The sequence below is a fragment of the Berghia stephanieae genome, chromosome 2 (genome assembly GCF_034508935.2).
Source record: "Berghia stephanieae isolate SIO BIC M18660-M18661 chromosome 2, UCSD_Bste_1.3, whole genome shotgun sequence".
Lineage (NCBI taxonomy): Eukaryota > Metazoa > Mollusca > Gastropoda > Nudibranchia > Aeolidiidae > Berghia > Berghia stephanieae.
Genome location: NC_088361.1, coordinates 79,036,719 through 79,056,293, shown reverse-complemented (window position 1 = coordinate 79,056,293; position 19,575 = coordinate 79,036,719). Strand labels below are relative to the sequence as shown.

At 32.3% G+C, this 19,575-nt stretch overlaps 2 protein-coding genes across 2 annotated transcripts in view; both read right to left on the bottom strand.

Annotated features, from left to right (window-relative positions):
• Positions 1-487: 487 nt before the first annotated feature.
• Positions 488-3,768, bottom strand: LOC144965596 (uncharacterized). The gene is made up of 2 exons (XM_078901136.1): positions 3,542-3,768; positions 488-1,825 (listed from the first exon to the last, which is right to left on the bottom strand). Exon 2 carries the CDS (start codon positions 1,821-1,823, stop codon positions 759-761), a length of 1,065 nt encoding a protein of 354 aa, XP_078757262.1. The 5' UTR covers positions 1,824-1,825; positions 3,542-3,768; the 3' UTR covers positions 488-758.
• A 4,270-nt stretch (positions 3,769-8,038) lies between these two features.
• The window catches only part of LOC144965594 (F-box/WD repeat-containing protein 4-like), a 12,882-nt gene continuing 1,345 nt past the window's right edge, over positions 8,039-19,575 (bottom strand). The window contains exons 1-9 of the mRNA XM_078901130.1: positions 19,469-19,575; positions 18,610-18,705; positions 17,181-17,366; positions 16,128-16,263; positions 14,792-14,898; positions 13,949-14,014; positions 11,270-11,410; positions 10,471-10,606; positions 8,039-9,178 (exon numbers count right to left, since the gene is read on the bottom strand). The exon at positions 19,469-19,575 is cut by the window's right edge and continues 1,345 nt beyond it. Coding sequence (XP_078757256.1) covers positions 9,068-9,178; positions 10,471-10,606; positions 11,270-11,410; positions 13,949-14,014; positions 14,792-14,898; positions 16,128-16,263; positions 17,181-17,366; positions 18,610-18,705; positions 19,469-19,575 — 1,086 coding nt within the window. The 3' untranslated portion in view covers positions 8,039-9,067. The remainder of the gene's footprint in view (positions 9,179-10,470; positions 10,607-11,269; positions 11,411-13,948; positions 14,015-14,791; positions 14,899-16,127; positions 16,264-17,180; positions 17,367-18,609; positions 18,706-19,468) is intronic.

The window sequence follows — 19,575 nt, the reverse complement described above, 5'->3', positions numbered from 1 at the left end:
TACTGTCTGATGCTACGGCAATGTGAATATTATGGGGATATTAATCACAACTATTTTCACTGAATAAGATAAGAAAAATCATTTTACAACTTTTATAATCTTCTCTTTGGCAATTTGCTGTTTTACAGATAGTACCATAATATTTTGGGTATGAAAGTTTTAACAACTTCATTTCTAAAGGCTGCACAAAAATATGTTAGTTGCTTTTTAGTATGTTTGTTTGCTTATTTAAAAAAAAACCCAACTGAATGGCAAGCTATCAACATGGGCTATTTAGCTTCAAAAATAAAGAGTCATTTTCGAAAAGAGCCTTGCAGACAAAAATGTGGCCTGCCGCCTACATCTGGTATTATATTAGGGTGAAACAGATGCCTAAAAGTAATTCTAAAGTTAATATGATAAAAATAAGAAATAGTGATTTTTCACACTTAAAAAAGCTATTATCTATTTTATTCATAAAAACATAATAATTTACCCACAATTCTTGTTTTTCTCGTTAAATTCAATTTTCAGCAACTAAAGACTCCAAAAAGCATATCAATGGCATAGATCTGTATTTAACCATGCAAATGACAGCATAAAAATTCATTTTTATGTGCAGTTCAAACTTGAGATGACTTCACATAAGTTTCCATGATCAGTGTTGGTCATTGGCAACAGTATTTTATGCCCTGTGTTGCACTTGAGTTTTACTATAAATGAGATGAGGTTGTCATGCTGCTTGCACAATTATAAGCAGATGCCATCAATATTTATAATTACCAATGATTGTAAATCCGAACAGAGGGACAGATATCATAGATAGAGGTTTCACCAAATCCAAAAAAATATCTTATTGGTTCCTTTAAATAAGTATGGGACCAATGATGATTTGTAAAAGCAATTGATAGAGGATCAAATTTGTTTTCCAGCAAATGTTTATATTTGAGATTCATGCAAGCTTTGTATTGGAGTCTTGACAATTTAGTTACATCTTTGCATCGGTTTAGAATATAATCTACTTTGTCAGGATCGATTACTGGATAAAAATATTCTGAAGGTGCCAGATAAACACTGTCATCATTATCTTGTGCAAAAGGGTAGTCTTTAATATACTCTTCATAGACATATGAAACAAAATGAGGACCTGTACTATCTAAATAATTCCACATATGGGCAAAAGCAGGAAGTTTATCCAAAAGCATTTTCATAAAAGGGTGTCCTTCTCGACAGCCGATGAGAGCATTGATAACCAATGTATCCACATTTGAGTCCATGACTGGGTGTTCAAAAGGTTCCTGACCAATAAAACAGGAATATTTGGTTATCATAGGATCCAGTGCAGTGAGTGCTTCCATATCCAAATCTGCATAAACTCCCCCATATTCATAAAGAACAACGTACCGTAGAGCATCTGCACGTCTGATGGGTTCTAGGTATCCATAATAAACGTCAAGGAGATGAGGGTATTTGTCAGCAATGAGTTTCCCAGCACTTTCATCAGTCCACAGCCAGTAGTCCCAGTCTGGATGAAGCTCTAACCAAGTTTTGACCCATTTAACAAAAGCTGGTGGTATATGTGTATCTTTCCAAGTTTGGTGGATTATTCTAGGTACCTTGAACAATCCTGATGTTGGAAATGTTTCTCTTTTGATTGTACGAATGGGTTGAAAATGTGAAGGTATATCAATATCGATGTATGCAAAACTTTTTGTTTTATCCTCCTCCAGCCTAATAACAAAATGCACAATTATCACAAAAGCTACTAGTAGAGTAATTAAACGTAAATTCTTTTTTTGCAGCAGCAATCGCAAATAGTGTGGTAATGATTTTAAAATCCTCATAGCTGAAATGAAAACAAAAGTTTTAAAAAATTATGAAGCATTTTGTAACTAATTTTTCAAATCTTGAATTGAATCAAAATAAATTTGAAGCTTTCTCAATATAATGATAAGCTGACGTGTTGCATCGACTTTCATCTAATTAATGACTCAAGACTCAACTAATACAGTGGGAAACAGATATATCCATAGGACAAATAAAATGCCTTGGGTTATCTGTTATATTGAGGAAGCACTCAATCTCCAAATATCCTAATTTTAAGCAACAATAAAAAGGTAAAACAGTACACTATAATCAGTTTTATGTTGCCACTTAGAAAGTTCATAAATTTGAAATTACTGGCATTTACTGCTATTACCAGCGATGAATCTTCTGGTAGACTATTGATACAAACATTGCGAAAAAAAAAAAAAAAAAAAAAAACAGAAATCCAATGGAAAGATCAAAGAACAGATATAATTTTTTTTTTTAAGTGTCTAGATGTTATTTCTTTTTCAGATTTCAGTTACAATCAGGAGGGCGTGAGGAAATTCTTATTTTCTGGAGTCTCTCGCCTTTTATGAGAGGTTTGACATGTGATTAGTCTCACTGCGTCTTTGCCTTTAGTTGATTCCAACACTAAAGCTTCTCAACATGAAACCAACTCTTTGCTAAGTCTGATTTTTGATACCCAATCCTTCAAAATGAGTGTCGGAGACATATTAATCTATGAATAAAGGATGCAATACAAATAGTGTTGAAGTCTGGAAGAAAACTCACAGGCTTCAATTCTGATAAAAATGGACGCATTGAATTGTGGCAAACTGTCTATGGTAAAGTATGCACGATTCGCCCAGTTACACTCACTTACAACTTACTGCAATCTGGTGTTAAATTGCTTTGTGATAAAACTTAAAGCAGTTTTAAATACATCAAAAAGTGTTAATCAAATATAGTGGTTTAAACCTTGAATGTGTATTTATCTCATGATTTGGCCATGGAAACCATTTATTACATACAGCATATGTATCATTTAGAAAAGTAAACAGCTGTTTATACACTAAACTAAATGACAAGTCTGAGTTTTTTCTCACATAACCATTTTAGTCTCCCTTTCCTTTTCTTGGGGTGTGTTTACTAGCTGGATATTTGAAATTTTCTATTTTGGCAGTCTCTACTGACTCATGATTGAAGAAGCTAATAATGAACTGGCTCTTTCACGTGGTTTACATTTTATTTTTCAAAATTTCCTGAAGCATCAATTCCGTCTTTAACTTTAGTCGTTGATGCTGAGAGCTGTGAAACTCAAAGGCTGTCTCTATTCTCGCCCGGGCTAAACACGACTCTCTCTCTCTCTCTCTCTCTCTCTCTCTCTCTCTCTCTCTCTCTCTCTCTCTCTCTCTCTCTCTCTCTCTCTCTCTCTACACACACACACACACACACACACACACACAAAGGCTCTGGTTATTCAAAACCGTCTTTCTTTCATTGTGGGCAATTAAAGACGGGCGGGTCTTTGAATAATCAAAAACGAAAAAAAAAAACAAAAAACAAAAAAACTTTAATCTCCCAACTGAAACCGAATCGGATGACGATAGAGTGGGCGTCAATCCGACAGAATCGTATGAAGCCTGCTACGCCTTTTATCTAAGTGTTTTTGATTTTGAGTGGTTTCAGTGCATCTTCATTTCACCTTCTACAAAAGTTACACAGTAAATGACTATCTAGGTCAGATATTTACTTTTTGCGTTGTTTCTTTTGTTGACAAATGTCCAGTTCGTTGTTATTGTTCCGCCTCTCGATCCCGACTCGCCAATCTTGTTTCGTGTGTTTCTAAATTCATAATTTTACAGCAAAAGTTCAAGGTCAAAAAATTTTTATTCTCTATTGTCTTCTGGCACTTTTCTATTCACTTCATATCTTGTTGTTACCAACATAAGTGCCTGCTCCACTCACTTTTCTGAATTAAAAGGTCACTGTTGTCAAGTTTCAAATCTTTCGCTTTTTTACTTATCGTACAATGTCTTCTTCTCCTTCTTCTTCTTCCATTGACTCAATATTAAGCAAGTAAATATCAATGAAAATCACCTTGACAATAGATGGAGGAAGAACGGTTATATTATTAGAATATGTCAGTAGTTTTTAAACAACCTTGATCGATTATATAAATAATAATAATAATAATAATAATAATAATAATAATAATAATAATAATAATAATAATAATAATAATAATAATAATAATAATAATAATAATAATAATAATAATAATAGATCTTTAATGTCCATAAATATGACCAATGTGAAAAGTAAAGCCTATAAAATAAGAAATGGTGTACCACAGGGCTCAGTCATTGCACCAACATTATTTAATATCTACATCAGTGACATGCCAAAAACAAGATCACACCAACTTTGCTACGCAGATGATTGGGCTCTCACTTGCCAATCAAAAAACTGGAAAGAAATTGAAAACGAACTGAGCCATGACACCTCAACCCTCAAAAGCTACTTTGATAAATTGTACTTAAGAATGAACACCATCAAATCAGTGGCCACAATTTTCCACCTGAACAACCAAATGGCAAATAAACCCCTCCAAGTAAAAGTCGGTAACACAATACTACCAAACGACAATAATCCCAAATATCTTGGAGTCACTTTAGACAGACAACTAACGTACAGAAAGCATCTCGAGAACTGTGCAAATAAAGTTGGAAAACGAAACTGCCTTCTCAGAAAAGTTGCTGGCACATCATGGGGAGCATCCCAAACAGTTTTGAGGACAACAGCGCTTGGACTCTGCTATAGTGCAGCTGAGTATTGTGCTCCATTATGGACAAGGAGCTCACATACAAACTTGACACCAAATTAAGAGACACCATGAAAGTGATAGGCAGCTGTATAAAAATCACACCAACACAATGGCTCCCAGTTACCCGCGCAATCGCCCCTCCACACCTAAGAAGAGCACTGTCAAATCAAAAAGAACTAAACAAGGCCCAATCAATATTGGCAATAAATACCCCCCTGGCAAAAATAGTAAAAGACGCCCCACAAACAAATCGACTTAAGTCCAGACGACCCTTCCACAAATCCGGAATAGAAAACCTTGACATCATCAATACTGCAAAGGGGCACGTCAAACCATCGATCATCTGGTCCTACAATGCCCAGTAACAAAATTAGAAGGGGGGTACGAAACAATCTTTGAAGCCGGAGATGGCCCGACATCATGGATTAACAAATATAATTTGGAGGTGTAGCCATACGCTACTACTACTACCAATGTGATCAATGCTTGAGATGAAAGAAAAGATGAATATAGGTCGTCCCCATTTACACAAAATGATACAGATTAGATCGTTTTCATAATTGTTCACATTTCTTCAACATATTCTATAGGTCTCCAAAGACTGGTAGTCAAGATGATTTGCCGTCATAACGTTCATTAGCAAGGTATGCATTGGTCATACTCTTTTCTTTGACACTCATCAGTTCTTGTATTTGAAAATGATTTAAATATTTTAAATTTGTTAGCAATTGTGTTTCGTTTGGGGTATTTTATGATGTTTGAGGCATATTCATTATTAAGTAATTTCAGCATCAGTGAAATGGAAGATGATGCTAAAATATCAATGGTTAGAACTAACAATCACACAAGACAAGTGAAATGAAGGGGAGACAAGTTCAAATTCAAACAGGGAAAGAAAAAAAAACATATTCTAAGAGAAAGCTACCCATGTGATAGATTGAGACCCACTAGTGCAGAATCTCGACATGAAAGGCCCAAATGTTTATTAAAACTCATTCATAATAACAAATTAAATGGCATAATATAAAGAGGTGACTAACAAGAATAAAAATAAATCTCACCAATAATAATAATAATAATAATAATAATAATAATAATAATAATAATAATAATAATAATAATAATAATAATAATAATAATAATAATAATAATAATAATAATAATAATAACAACAAAAATAATAATAATAATAATAATAATAATAATAATAATAATAATAATAATAATAATAATAATAATAATAATAATAATAATAATAATAATAATAATAATAACAATAATAATAATAATAATAATAATAATAATAATAATAATAATAAAAATTCCCTTTATTCATCCCATAGGGGACATTTGTCTCTAAGTCTAAGGCCTATTGGAATAATCCAGGCATCAGCCGCAGTGCAGTGCCGCAAATTGAGCTAGGGTGAGGTGACTTGCTAAAGGCCACACAGCGTCGTGGTGGGTGATCGAACTCGGTATCTTTCGGGTATGAAGCAAAGATCGTACAGCTGAGCCACGCTGGCCCGCAATATCATTATAATAATAATATATAATAATATAATAATAATAATAATAATAATAATAATAATAATAATAATAATAATAATAATAATAATAATAATAATAATAATAATAATAATAATAATAATAATAATAATAATATTAATAATATATTAATAATAATAATAATAATAATAATAATAATAATAATAATAATAATAATAATAATAATAATAATAATAATAATAATATAATAATAATAATAATAATAATAATAATAATAATAATAATAATAATAATAATAATAATAATAATAATAAATAATAATAATAATAATAATAATAAAAAATAATAATAATAACAACTAATTAATTTCAAAATATAATAAAAATAAAAATATATTAGATAGGACAAAAATGTAACGAAACCGTCTTAATCCAGGACAAAAAGTAAGTAGAACAGTTAAAGATTACCTCAAGGACTATAATAACACGTTTCAACAGTGTATTAAATATTCCCATAGAGATACTTACAGATCAATAGACACTTAAATAACCACACCTTTCAGACAGTTGTCATAATGTAAACAATGGCAGTGATTGGTAAACATAACCAACTGCACAGGTTTTTACTATTGATGCTATATATGTCTAAGTAAAATACCCGCTATTCTACTGATTGATCAATAGAACCAACACAGAAAACTGTGTTAAACTTAAACTTTGATAATTTGATCGAGAAAATTGTGTGATAATGATAATTAGTCACCTATTTGGCGGTATAAAAACAATAACAATAATCTGAGAGGTTGATTTCATAACTTTATTGTTTATAAACAAACAACTATGTTTGTCCGAGCACTTGTGAAGGTGTGTCACAAATTCCATGTTTTGATTGGTCAAAAATATACTGGTAAATAGCGAACAGAAATACAATGTATATGTAAATGTAACAGAAACAATCCATGTTTTACTTTTTACTGTTAATGTGAATGTTTGTATTTATATATATTGAGCTTTTATATAGCACAATATCCACTAAATGTGCTCAAAGCCCTTTACAATATTGATTATGTCCCTTGTATATCATGCTGTTTAAGTGTGTTGATAAATAAAAAGGCAGTTCAGTCAGGAGTCTGCTGTAGAAAAAAAAATGTGTCGCTGTTCCTTGTTTAAGCTTCATAGTTATTACTATAATATGAAAGCATAAGTACTATGTGAGCATCAGCTATTTCTATATATGTTAATACCACAGGAAATCAAATACAAATCAGGCAGTCGTGATATCAACCATTTGATATTCCTCCATTCAATGTTGACAGTCAACTTCAACCTTTTTATGAAGAAAATACATCCCTCTTAATGAAACCACCTACCATTCGTTATCAAGCTTTTCATCAAGCAATATAATGAGATGCATGACCGACTATCAAGTGGGCATAGTTTTTCTATTTTCTTGCAGATAAATAACATCGACAGCAATGGTCTGTCTGGTTGAGTCAATTTATATAAAAACAGTCAACTTCAACCTTTTTATGAAGAAAATACATCCCTCTGAATGAAACCACCTACCATTCGTTATCAAGCTTTTCATCAAGCAATATAATGAGATGCATGACCGACTATCAAGTGGGCATAGTTTTTCTATTTTCTTGCAGATAAATAACATCGACAGCAGTGGTCTGTCTGGTTGAGTCAATTTATATAAAGAAGAAATAGAAAAAAAAGGAGTAGGAGGACACCAGACACATGCATTAGCAGACAAAATTCGATTTGAAAAAACAACACAGCAAAGAGAACCAATCCCAGCTCCCCCCCCCCCCCCCCCCCAACCACCATCCCCTTCCTCTAATGAAAAAAGTCCAACAAGATACTGAAAATCGGAGGGAGTAGAGCAGACAATAAGTGAAAAAATCCAAGACAATGATATTTCATAAATTGATTTATTTGTGTGATTTTATCACATAATTCCTCACATTCCTATCAATTTATTCAACATTAAAGTAAATCTCATTGTTGAAAAGTCAGCATGATATTTTCCCATTGGATTTCAATATAATACTCTGACTCAAAAGTCGATTTATAGATGCATTGCACCTAAAAAAAAACCCAATAAATTCCAGAAGACCGAGTCAAATTTCTTTGGATCAAAGCCTTCATTGAATGCAGCACGATATTAAAAATGTCACATAATGAATTGTTTATCAATTTTTTTTTTAAACGAAAAAAGGGAGATTTCTATGCCTCAGTTAGATCCATACTCATTGTATCCAGGTAGTACTATAGCAGTTTAAATGATATTGAGGTATAATAATATCAGAACTTTAATCAACATGTATCACAGATGTAGCACTTGACTAAAATATTAAGCAACATGTAAAGTCGGAGTAGAAAACAATAAGAAACAAAAGGGTTTTTGATAGTATTCTTGGCATCTGAACCATCTGTAAATTGTGGATCCCTGACTTGGCACTCGATTGGGTCCACAATGGCAAAAAGGCATAAAGGACCCATCTTTAGAGTTAAACATGCTAATTTGTTTATAAAATTAAAATAAGATAACTGAAATACCCTTCAATTGACTCTTGCAAAATAATCGTCAACTTTATGTTATGTTGATTTACGAAGATATTTCATATTTACACATCCTAGTCATCTGCTTCTCCAAGTTTTCCCTATACAACTAGAAGACATCTATGTGTAAAAGTTACACAGAGCATTTAAAGGTTTTTAGAACCTATTAGCTCTTAAACGATACGAAGACATTTATTACACATCATGATAACATCATAATAATGTAAATGCTTTAAGTATGAGGTATATCAAATGCACAACTAAATTTTTTACTTATCCTATGATTGATTTTGTTACCATATTTAATGGTGAGCTTCTTTTAATTATTTCTTTTTCTTTACAACACTGAATGTGAAAAATATATAGTTCTCTCAACACATCATCTAGTGAAATCCATAACACTGAGTCCCATGTCCAAAGCTAGATAAAGATGACCATAGTCCATTGCAAGGGAATACACTGGACTGTTACAGACTGTACTGTAATACATCTGAAATGAGAGTTGCCATGTTTTATAATTTTTAAATGTGAGAAACAGGCTATCCCAATATTTATCAGAATTTTTTTTAATCAAGTGGTTATAAAGATAAAGAAAATACTATCGTTAATGAATTAATTGAAATTAACTTCACTATTCATGACTTTGACTTTAATTCTACTTACAGTATCTGATTCACCACTTATTGAATGGTTGTTAGCAGGAAACAAATAAATTTGTAGAATATTTGGCCCACAAGCTAAGAGGATTCTGGATTAAGTTGGGTTTTTTTTTTCTCTGATCCCTCTATACACCCAATAGTACTGTGCAACAGGCTCTGTTGAATCTAATGGGAAATACTTTGCAGAGATCAGCATTCTATCCAATGGGTAACAGGAAATTGTTACTGTCTATTTGATGCTACAGAAACAATGATAAAAATTGTTTCTGTGGTTCTCATAGCTGTATTAGTATTAGATTTATACGTGGTGACAATGAATGGAATAGATAAAGATTGAGCTTTGTTCATTTTTCTTTGGTGATGTGAATGATTCTCTTGATTTGTTTACTCTAGGAAAAGTAACTTTCCATATTCAATATCTGACACATTCTGACTATAATTTTTCTCGTGAATAGAGTTTGAGTAAAATCGTAAAAATTAATTTCATTTTTGATATATATCTGTTGATTATTCATATGCAATGTTTCTCTTTCTAAGCATGCATGCATGTATTATCAAACAGAGATCAATAATCAAGCCCAATTGATGTCATAGGGTTTGTTGATGATGTCTTATATTTACTCAAAAGAGGTTGCACAACAGACACTAAAATGAAACTACCAGTTCGATATTATAGTGGATGGGCTTGGTCTACAGATCAGAATATTATCATTACAAATTTCGCTATTCATTTATGACATTTGCTTGCATCCCAGAAGTTTTGCTTTGTTTGTTCCAAAGATTGTATTTTAATAAAGTAAAGGAATATTTTTCTATTGAAGACAATTTACTTAGTGGAAAATAAGTATATTATGATAAAATATTGATCACCATAAAATAAAATTACCTTGGTCATTGACTTCATAAACGATACAGCTGAGCAAAAATAATTATAAAAGCTTATAACAAGAATAAATAAAAATTGCAAACACATTGTTATTGTTTATAATTGTCATATTCATTTCTGTTCAATGGTTTTCCGGTCCAAATTCTCAGGCAGTTTTATATTTACTTTGAACACACACACGAGTATAAAATGTAAATAAATATATAAGTATATAATGTTTAAAACAAAAATTCTAACCTGAACAGGTAAAATCTGTCTCTTGTCCCATAGCCTAACCATGCCATGACGAGCAGTACCCACAGCAATAGCATTAGCCCCATCTGTCTCCAAGCAATATAGACTTGAATCGTAAGGTTCCTCCCATTGAGTGACACTGAGAAGAAATAAAAAGAGAAATAAAATTAACAGAGATTAGATTAAAACCCGTGTCACAATAGTCAGCACTTATCATTTAGTCAAGAATAGAAGACATCACATTAATGCCATTAGCATTAGCAATAAGACTACAATTACTGCCACTTCTCTAGAGAGCGGTTGGGGCTGCCTGAAGCCGGGGATGGTGAAAATACTAACGAAAGAGTAATAATGGAGAGGCTTTGGATGGGAACAATACTGTATTGCTCCCATCTGAAGCCTCTCCATTATCACTTTTTCCACTTCTCTCTACTTTTTATGCTGACACTGTTCCACAAAATATACTCTTGAAAATTCCTTAATACCATTGTCCGATCCTTTTAAAATCTACACAATGCTCTCAATGATTAACCATGGGGATAACTTCACCAGATGTTGAGAGTATCTTATTTCATGAAATTTCACTTTATAGCATACAAGGAGACAATTAATATTATTAAAGAAGGAAAAGCGGTCCTCCATTGTTGGGGAGACTGGTGCCTCTATGATATTTTTTAAAAATTCAATTTCAATAAAGCCATATGCAGTTTTACCATTTGTAATTCAAATGATATTTTTTTAATGATCACAAAAATTATAGGTACTATGCTGCTTATCAAATGGAAACAACTTATCTATTTACCATGTTCTTGTGCGCAAATCCCACAATCGTATGAAAGTGTCATAACCACAGGTATAGACCTCATTCTCAGACTCAAATTTTAAATGTAACACACCAGCCCCACGCTTTAAGTTGCAGCTCAGATGTCCCAAAAACTCTCCACTGAAAAGTAAAAACAAAAACATTTTAAACAAAGATTAAAAAGTAACAAGTAATTGAATATTTTTTCAAGAAATGCAAATGAGTTGTTTGTTTTTAAGACTTTTATAGCGCTTGCGACACATTGAGGTTATTTCAGTGTCCCTGAAAAGGAAAAGTAGTAGAATAGTCAAAAAAGTTATAGATTTATTATTGAAAGCACATAAGAAAAAAAGTAAAACAAAGGGGAAGGGTTCAAATGGGGAACAAATGTAGATTTCAAGAGCACACTACGACCCAAAAGTCCCATCCAGACACAAGCATGTGGTCGCACTAAGAGGAATACACTCAAATGTTTACAAACCATTATATACTTAAACACACACAAAAAATGTAACAGTACATAACAGAGATGATTTACAAGGGAAAAAACATAATCTCCCGAAACTATAACTATACATTTGACTCCGGCCAAGGCTAGGACAAATCTGAGTAGTCCCATTCCAAGACAAAGACAGAAAGCGAAAACAAAAATTGCAAAAAACATTTGCATGAAAATCGTCCTTTTTATATGTGAATATCGGGGAATATTATATGAGAATTTTATATTCACCAATCATAACAATTATAGATTTTAAAATGAGAAAAAAAGTATGTCCCAAAAAAATTGACAGTTTAATGCAGCCCAGTGGTAGTCTGGTTTTGAAAAACAACATTCTTTGCAAAATTACAAATAGCTTTCCATTAATGTTGGATAAGGAGTGGATACTATTTTTCACTTGGGAATGTACATTTTCTCCAGTTCACGGGTAGGCATAGGGATAAATATAAGAATAATCACTATAATCCCATCTCTATCGGGGTTAGATAGACCACCGCAGACGAATTGGCCATGGCAGTCAGTCATTATGCAGCAGGACAGTGGTGAGTCAGGCGTGTGTTATGCAGTCGTAGCATGGCCCATTATTACTAATGAATTTAAGTAGATGATAGGTGGTGGAGTAATTGTCTTTGTGTGAGGTGTATGTGTGGGCATGTACATGATTATGTGTATGTGTGTGAGTATGTATGTGTGTGTCTGAGTATATGTGAGTATTTTCTGTGTTTTGAATAGTGATGGCACTCAAATAAAAAACAAGCAGGTGGAATATTTCCTCTATCTGGATATTCTAAACTGAATTTTGTTTTTTTTTTTGTTTCTTTTTGGTATTTGATAGATGGAAAATCTGTGTATCCAGCAAGGGACAGGTAGATAAGTGAATGAAAGAGACAACGTTTGTTATGAGATGGTAGTTGACTTACTTGACTTAGATGCCTTTCGCGTCTCGACCGAAAGATCGGGTCGCCTTGGCTGTTTCCAGTATTTCCTGTGTGAGGTGTCTCCAATATTGCCGGTCCTCTGCTAGGGTTCTCAGATTTTCAAGGTCCCCTGCCGTTATGAGACTAATGCTTTGTCCAAGTGTTGTGAGGTTTTTGTTTAGGATCACGGGGAGTGTTGTGATCGGTCTTCCTCTGAAAAGGTTCCCGTGTTTTTGGAAGTATCCCGACATGGCTTGGTTTGCTGGTATGTTTTTGTCCCTGCGTAGTATGTGACCGAAAAGTTGCCATCGTTGTTGTAAAATGTCAAGGGAGATTGGTCTTTCTTTTGTGATCTTATAGAGTGATTCATTTGAGATCTTTTTGGGGTATTTGATGTCCAGTACCCTTCTTAGCTGTGTGCGATGGAAGGCATCCAGATGTTCTTCTTCGGATTTTGTCAACGCCCAAGTGCCGCAGTTATACAGAAGTACCGGTTTTACAAGAGCATGGTACAGTTTCAGTTTGGTTTTTCTCTTTATTTTGTCACCTCTAATCCATACATTGGTGAGTTTACTGAGTGCGGCGTTTGATAGCTGTTTTCTTCTTTGTACATCCTCGGTGTCTCCAATTAGTGAGCCGACTTTCTTTGTTCTTTTCCATTCCTCTTTGTTCCTCGATATTGTTGTAAATTCGGTTTTATTGGCATTGACTTGGAGGTTATATTTCATGAGGGTATTTTGTATGATGTCTATATTTGCTGGTGTTGATCCAATAGATCCAATAGATGGTAGTTTAGTATACTAATGTATTGCAGAAGGCGATAGGTGGTGGTCTTTGTGTGAATACATGCATGTGCACATGTCTGTGTGTGTGGGCAGTGTGTATGTGTGCATACGTGTGTTTGTGTGTGATTGAGGGCTTGTGGTCTCTAATAAGATGATTCTGATGGTATGAGAAAGTGACAAGAGGGTGGAAAGTTTCCCTCTTTCTGGATACTTGAATTTTTTATTCTCCATATCTCATTGAAAGTTGATTTCCCTGCAGGTTGATGGAAAATCTGCGTATTTTGCATATAAAAATCAATGCTCCAAGTATGACCTTAATTACCAGTAATCAATAAAATATAAATTTGAATGGTAATAAAACACTAAAATTTGACAAGGTTTTACAATATTCCCCTGCCCATGTCACCCCTGATCATTTCAAAAAAAAAAAAAAGAAAAAAAAAAAAAAGAAAAATTGGAAAAGAGAGAAACTTCTAACCTTTCTATGTCCCATATGACAAGAGGAGGACTATCCAGGCAACCAGCAAGACCAGCCACGAAATAACTGAAAGGAAAAACAAACAGGCAATAAAAACATGAGAATCATAGGAATTGCATTGAAATCTGGATTAAAGCCTTCTTTTAGGCACTTTCATCTTTCCCCTTTGGACAAAATACCTATTTTCAAATTGACTTTCGACATAGACGATTCCTTTCGGGACTGTACAGTTGTTTGATGCATTATCTATTTTCTCTCAAGGAATACCTCATGAATCTTATATCAGTGAAATAGCTGAATCTTTTCAATAGGTAAATTCCAGGCAAATTAACTCTTTCAACTTTAAAATTATATAAAAGTACAAAGTGAATTAAAATCTCCCTTATTTATATATCTCATTTTTGTCATAAATTTATCCAGACATTAGGCACAGTAAAATTATCAAGAAGAACTAAGTCTATGTGGTAAAAATGAGTAGCAAGTTCAAATAAAGGGATAATGATTGCATAATACTTTATCTACTCAGCCATTTCATAATGCCGTCACGATCTCATTCATTTAAACCATTCCTGATTTCAACATTTACTACGTAACCTGCAGCTGAGCAGTCAATGCCCCTAACAAAAAACCAGGAAAAAAATGTAATTTACTAGGTCCACCAAAACAAAACCTTTTTTATTCCTATATCTAATGAAATTGCTTGTTGCTCAGTTTTATCAACTTAAAAATCAACAACTTTATGTTAAAAGCATTTTAATGTTATAAAACAATTATACTTTTTTTTTTCAAAAATTATTTTGTCCATGGGGAATTGCCCGAGTACATAATCTTATCATGGATTACCTCTGACAGGGGGAACTCTGGAGACACCAAACTCTCTCTCCTGCCTTAAAATTTCTGAAGCAAAGGGATCTGGATCTATTTGAGGCCTGAAGCTGAAGAGGAATGACCTGAATCAAAAAAAAAAAAAATAAATGAATAAATAAAAATGGTTAAAGGGAAATGACTATACAGTATAAAGATTTAAAATATCATAAGAGTTATGGCTGAGATCGTTATCGGAAGTTTTTACAATCTGAGAGTATTTGAATGAATTTTTTTTCATAATTTTTTTTCAAGTAGATCTTCTGTAACAAACAAATCCAAATATAATAAATAATAACTGCTGCAGGCAATAATTATGAAATCAGACAATATGTGGTGCACTTTCTCTTTTATTTTTTTAATTTATTTATTTTTGTTTGTCTGTTTTAGTTTTGCAGTCTCCCATCTAAAAACCAGTGGAACTGGAGTAGGTATACCCCAATTTTTAAACCATTGAACAGATTGTAATTCTTGACAGTTGTTGGATAGTGTGTTCATATATAGTGACGTACTTTCCACAAGATCTTCTAACATACCAAGCTAACCCCAATGGGTGAAGATCAAGTCAAATGCTCTACTAATCAGGCCATTGAGGCCTCTTCATATCTCATGACAGAAAAAAATATATAAAATGACATCCCCAACTTAAAGTCTGCTTGCAAAATGACTATAAGGGGAAGATGTACTAGACTGTTGGGTCACAAAAAAATAAATTACAACGTCTCTAACGGAACTTTGTTTGTTTGTTGCTTTAGGTCTCTTCCAACACAATTGAGGTTATATGAGAGACCGCTGAAACAAAAAAACAAGCAATCTAACAAAAATAGTACAAATGTAAATCAAAATCATAACCTAAAGATATCATAAGCTAAATTATAAATAACCAAGAACAAACAGGCAGAAGATTTACAGAAAAAAAATATCCCCTGTCAAAAATACAATCACAAACCAAAGAAGCAGGATAGGCTAGTAAAGAGAAGAAGAAACGACATCACTATCGGATCGTACACCCATGCGAACATCATAGGTATATGATTCAAGGGTGATGCTCCCATCCAACCACCCGCTCTCTAACGGAACCATCCAATCTAAATGTATATGGCTCACCACATCACCATAACCACTGCAGCCAGATCTAACTCTGTCTGATTTATATATATATATTCTTATATAATCATCCCAATAAAAATAACCATCATCATTTGCAGAGTACACATAATGACTGGATTCCAATGACTTATGGAGTGTTTCATGGTGACAGATGAAAGCAGCACAGTTCCAATCATTAAAGACCACATTAAAGGATAGTATTTACCTTACAATATCCATCTTTAGACCCTGTGATGACACAACGATCAGTAAAATCAATGCAGTGAATATCACTCTGATGGACTCGCTTGTGGTAAAATAGAGATTCTCCAGAGGAATTCCAACCATGTATGCTGCCATCTCTATAGTGGAAAAATATTAATTTATCTTCAAAATCAAAATTAGCAATTCATATGGTTAGTCATGAATAGAATTTTGGCGACAATTGTTCAAACTTTGTCTAATCATAAATGCAGGATTGGTTCTAGGTCTATGACCTATCCTTTTAATTATCTGAACCTAAACAAGGTCCCTCAAGTATTCATCTTACATGATGGAAAGAGATCTCTATCAAATGGGCTAAACAAAATTAATGGTGTATTCTAATTACAAAATTATGATAAAAGTATGTCAAAATTTTATAGAAACAATTGAAAACATATTCTGCACCATTAATGCTATAGCTAATACAATAGTCAGTAGCTACAGTTTAAGAGGCCACCTATGGTTAACTTCAATGGAACGATTTCTGCACAATGATCATTTACAATCAAACAAACTTGAGCATTTATATAGTGCAATATCCACTAAACTTGCTCACAGCGCTTTACAAGGGGTCCCTAGCCAATAGCAGCAACATTTAACATATAGTACAAGAAATGGCGCCTGTTAGACGATATTACATTTTTTTGGGGAAAGAGACAATGCTGTTAACAGCCAGAAACTTATTTTACACCTGAGTAAGTGAGAGAATATGAGTAAAGAGCCTTTTCTAAGGACTCTACTAAGCACGGTAAAGCACTTTGAGCACATTTAGTGGATATTGCGCTATATAAAAGCTCAATTTTTAAATTTTCTTAAAGAGTAGAACTCGAATCCAGGACCTTCCGATGCGAAGGCGAGTGTCATACTAATAACCGCACATTTAATTTGGTTTTGGCTTTATAATATATTTTTCATTTATCAAATCCTTCCTTGGTATTATTCTATGATTCAAGTTGTCATGATGAATAAAGAAAACATCATGAGAGTGTAACTTACGTATTCAAATCATACTTACATACTACCTGCCACAGTCACACTATCCTTAATAACAAAGCGAGTAACATCATTTTCCAGTCCTTGCAGACATTGGCTTTTGTTTTCCTTAAAGCGACTTGTGTTTGTTTGACATTTAAAACAACGTATATCTTTTACAGAGGAAAACCATAAATCTTGACCATCTTTGTGAATCCAGGGAATTTGTCTGTAATAAAACAATTTTAAAATGATTACATTTAAAACAATTTTTTCATCACATGAATGATTTAAAACAGTAAATTAATAATAATAACAGTAACAATAATGATGATAATAAAAATAATAATACTAATAATAATAATAATAATAATAATAATAATAATAATAATAATAATAATAATAATAATAATAATAATAATAATAATATAATAATAAATAATATAATAATAATAATAATAATAATAATAATAATAATAATAATATAATATAATAATAATAATAATAATAATAATAATAAAATAATAATAATAATAATAATAATGATAATAATAATATTTTGTTGTTGTTAAATTGAATTCGTATCACGTTTCCTTCACACGTGTCTCACTGTAATATGTTTTGTTTTATATCACTGTAAAGCGCTTAGAGCCTGTGACAACAGGGTAAAGCGCTATATAAATGCCATTTATTATTAATAAAAATAAAGATGATAATAATAATAATAATAATAATAATAATAATAATAATAATAATAATAATAATAATAATAACAACAATAATAATAATTATTATAATAGTAGTAATAATAATGATGATGATGATGATGATGATGATGATGATGATAATAATAATAATAATAAAAATAAAAATAATAATAATAATAATGATATAATAATAAATAATAATAATAATAATAATAATAATAATAATAATAATAATAATAATATATAATAATAAAATAATAACAATAATAATAATAATAATAATAATAATAATAATAATAATAATAATAATAATAATAATAATGACGATGACGATGACGACGATGACGACGACAACGATGATGATGATGATGATGATGATAATGATGATAGTGATGATGACATTCAGGGAATACAGATATCTGGTCCTGTTAAAATCCTACAAGAAGGTCAATCATCAAGAATTTATACAACACACCATCTATAAGAAAGAGAGAAAACATTGTATGGCTAACTCATTTGAGTATCCTTTCTTTAAATACCCTTTTTTGTCCAACAAACTTCAGACAATTATGCTTGTCGACAAAATGATTTCAGTACACCAAGAAAGTAAATAATTTGCCTGTGCAAATTATTTTGCTTAACAGTTAAAGTATATGTTTTGCAATGTGATTGAATGCATTTATTTGAATGACTATATCTAAATAAGTCTATGTGAAAGTTTTGGAAAAAATTTGGAAATGTAATCCCTTTGAGTTTTTGTCTTACCTTACTTTATTTCTTGTAATAAATCGATCTTTAAATTTTCCATCCCTCCAATTTGGAGCCAGTCTACATTTTTCTTTGAATGAACAGGTTTGCCTGCTGATAAAAAAAAAAAATAAGATCGATATATTTATAAATTGTTACAACAGTTTAGTTCACACTAACTATAAATTATAGAGATGAGATCAAAGTTTTTGTAAAAATTTAAAGCTCTGCTTCGCTGCATATGATGACAACGGACGATACTTTTTTGACAAATAGTGGGCAGAAAACTTGGATTGAAATTAACGAAAAGTTGACAATTGACAACAGGAACCGACACGCTATGACGTAAAAATAAGAAAGCAGTCGTGACAGTGGTGTGATGCAAATGAACGGTGCCAATAGGTTCATTCATGTGACCCTTGAACTCGTCCAACATAAGTAAGATTGGTTATTTTATTTAATTTAAATAGGTGATCATCGTAGCAAAGTCCCTTATCTACACATCAGCTGTACTGATAATAATCACTATCCTATTGATATTGTAGCTCTGCCAATACCGATTGTTTCGCTTTGTGAGTGTGTGATTTAATTTTTGCCTTTTGTTTTCTCGTTATTCCCAGTCTCTGAATCACTATTTCTCGTTATATTAAGTCTATTTCCAATAGAGAAATAATAGTGGGGGAGGGGAGGGGGGGGGGGGTTCAGAACGTGGAGTCCATTATTATTATATTAGTATTAGTAGTAGCAGTAGTAGTAGTAGTAGTAGTAGTAGTAGTAGTAGTAGTAGTAGTAGTAGTAGTAGTAGCAGTAGTATTAGTAGTAGTAGTAGTAGTAGTAGTAGTAGTAGTAGAGTAGTAGTAGTAGTGTAGAAGGATACCTTCGTCGCCTATCAAGTGGAAACCCGACCAAAACAGTGTGTTCAGCATGTTGTGACCAGATACAGTCCTTGCATGAAATAAAATTAAATCTTTTACACACTCTACA

What these genes read in the sequence shown, in the direction of transcription:
- LOC144965596 (XM_078901136.1), bottom strand. Translation starts at nt 1,823, where the DNA reads ATGAGGATTTTAAAATCATTACCACACTATTTGCGATTGCTGCTGCAA.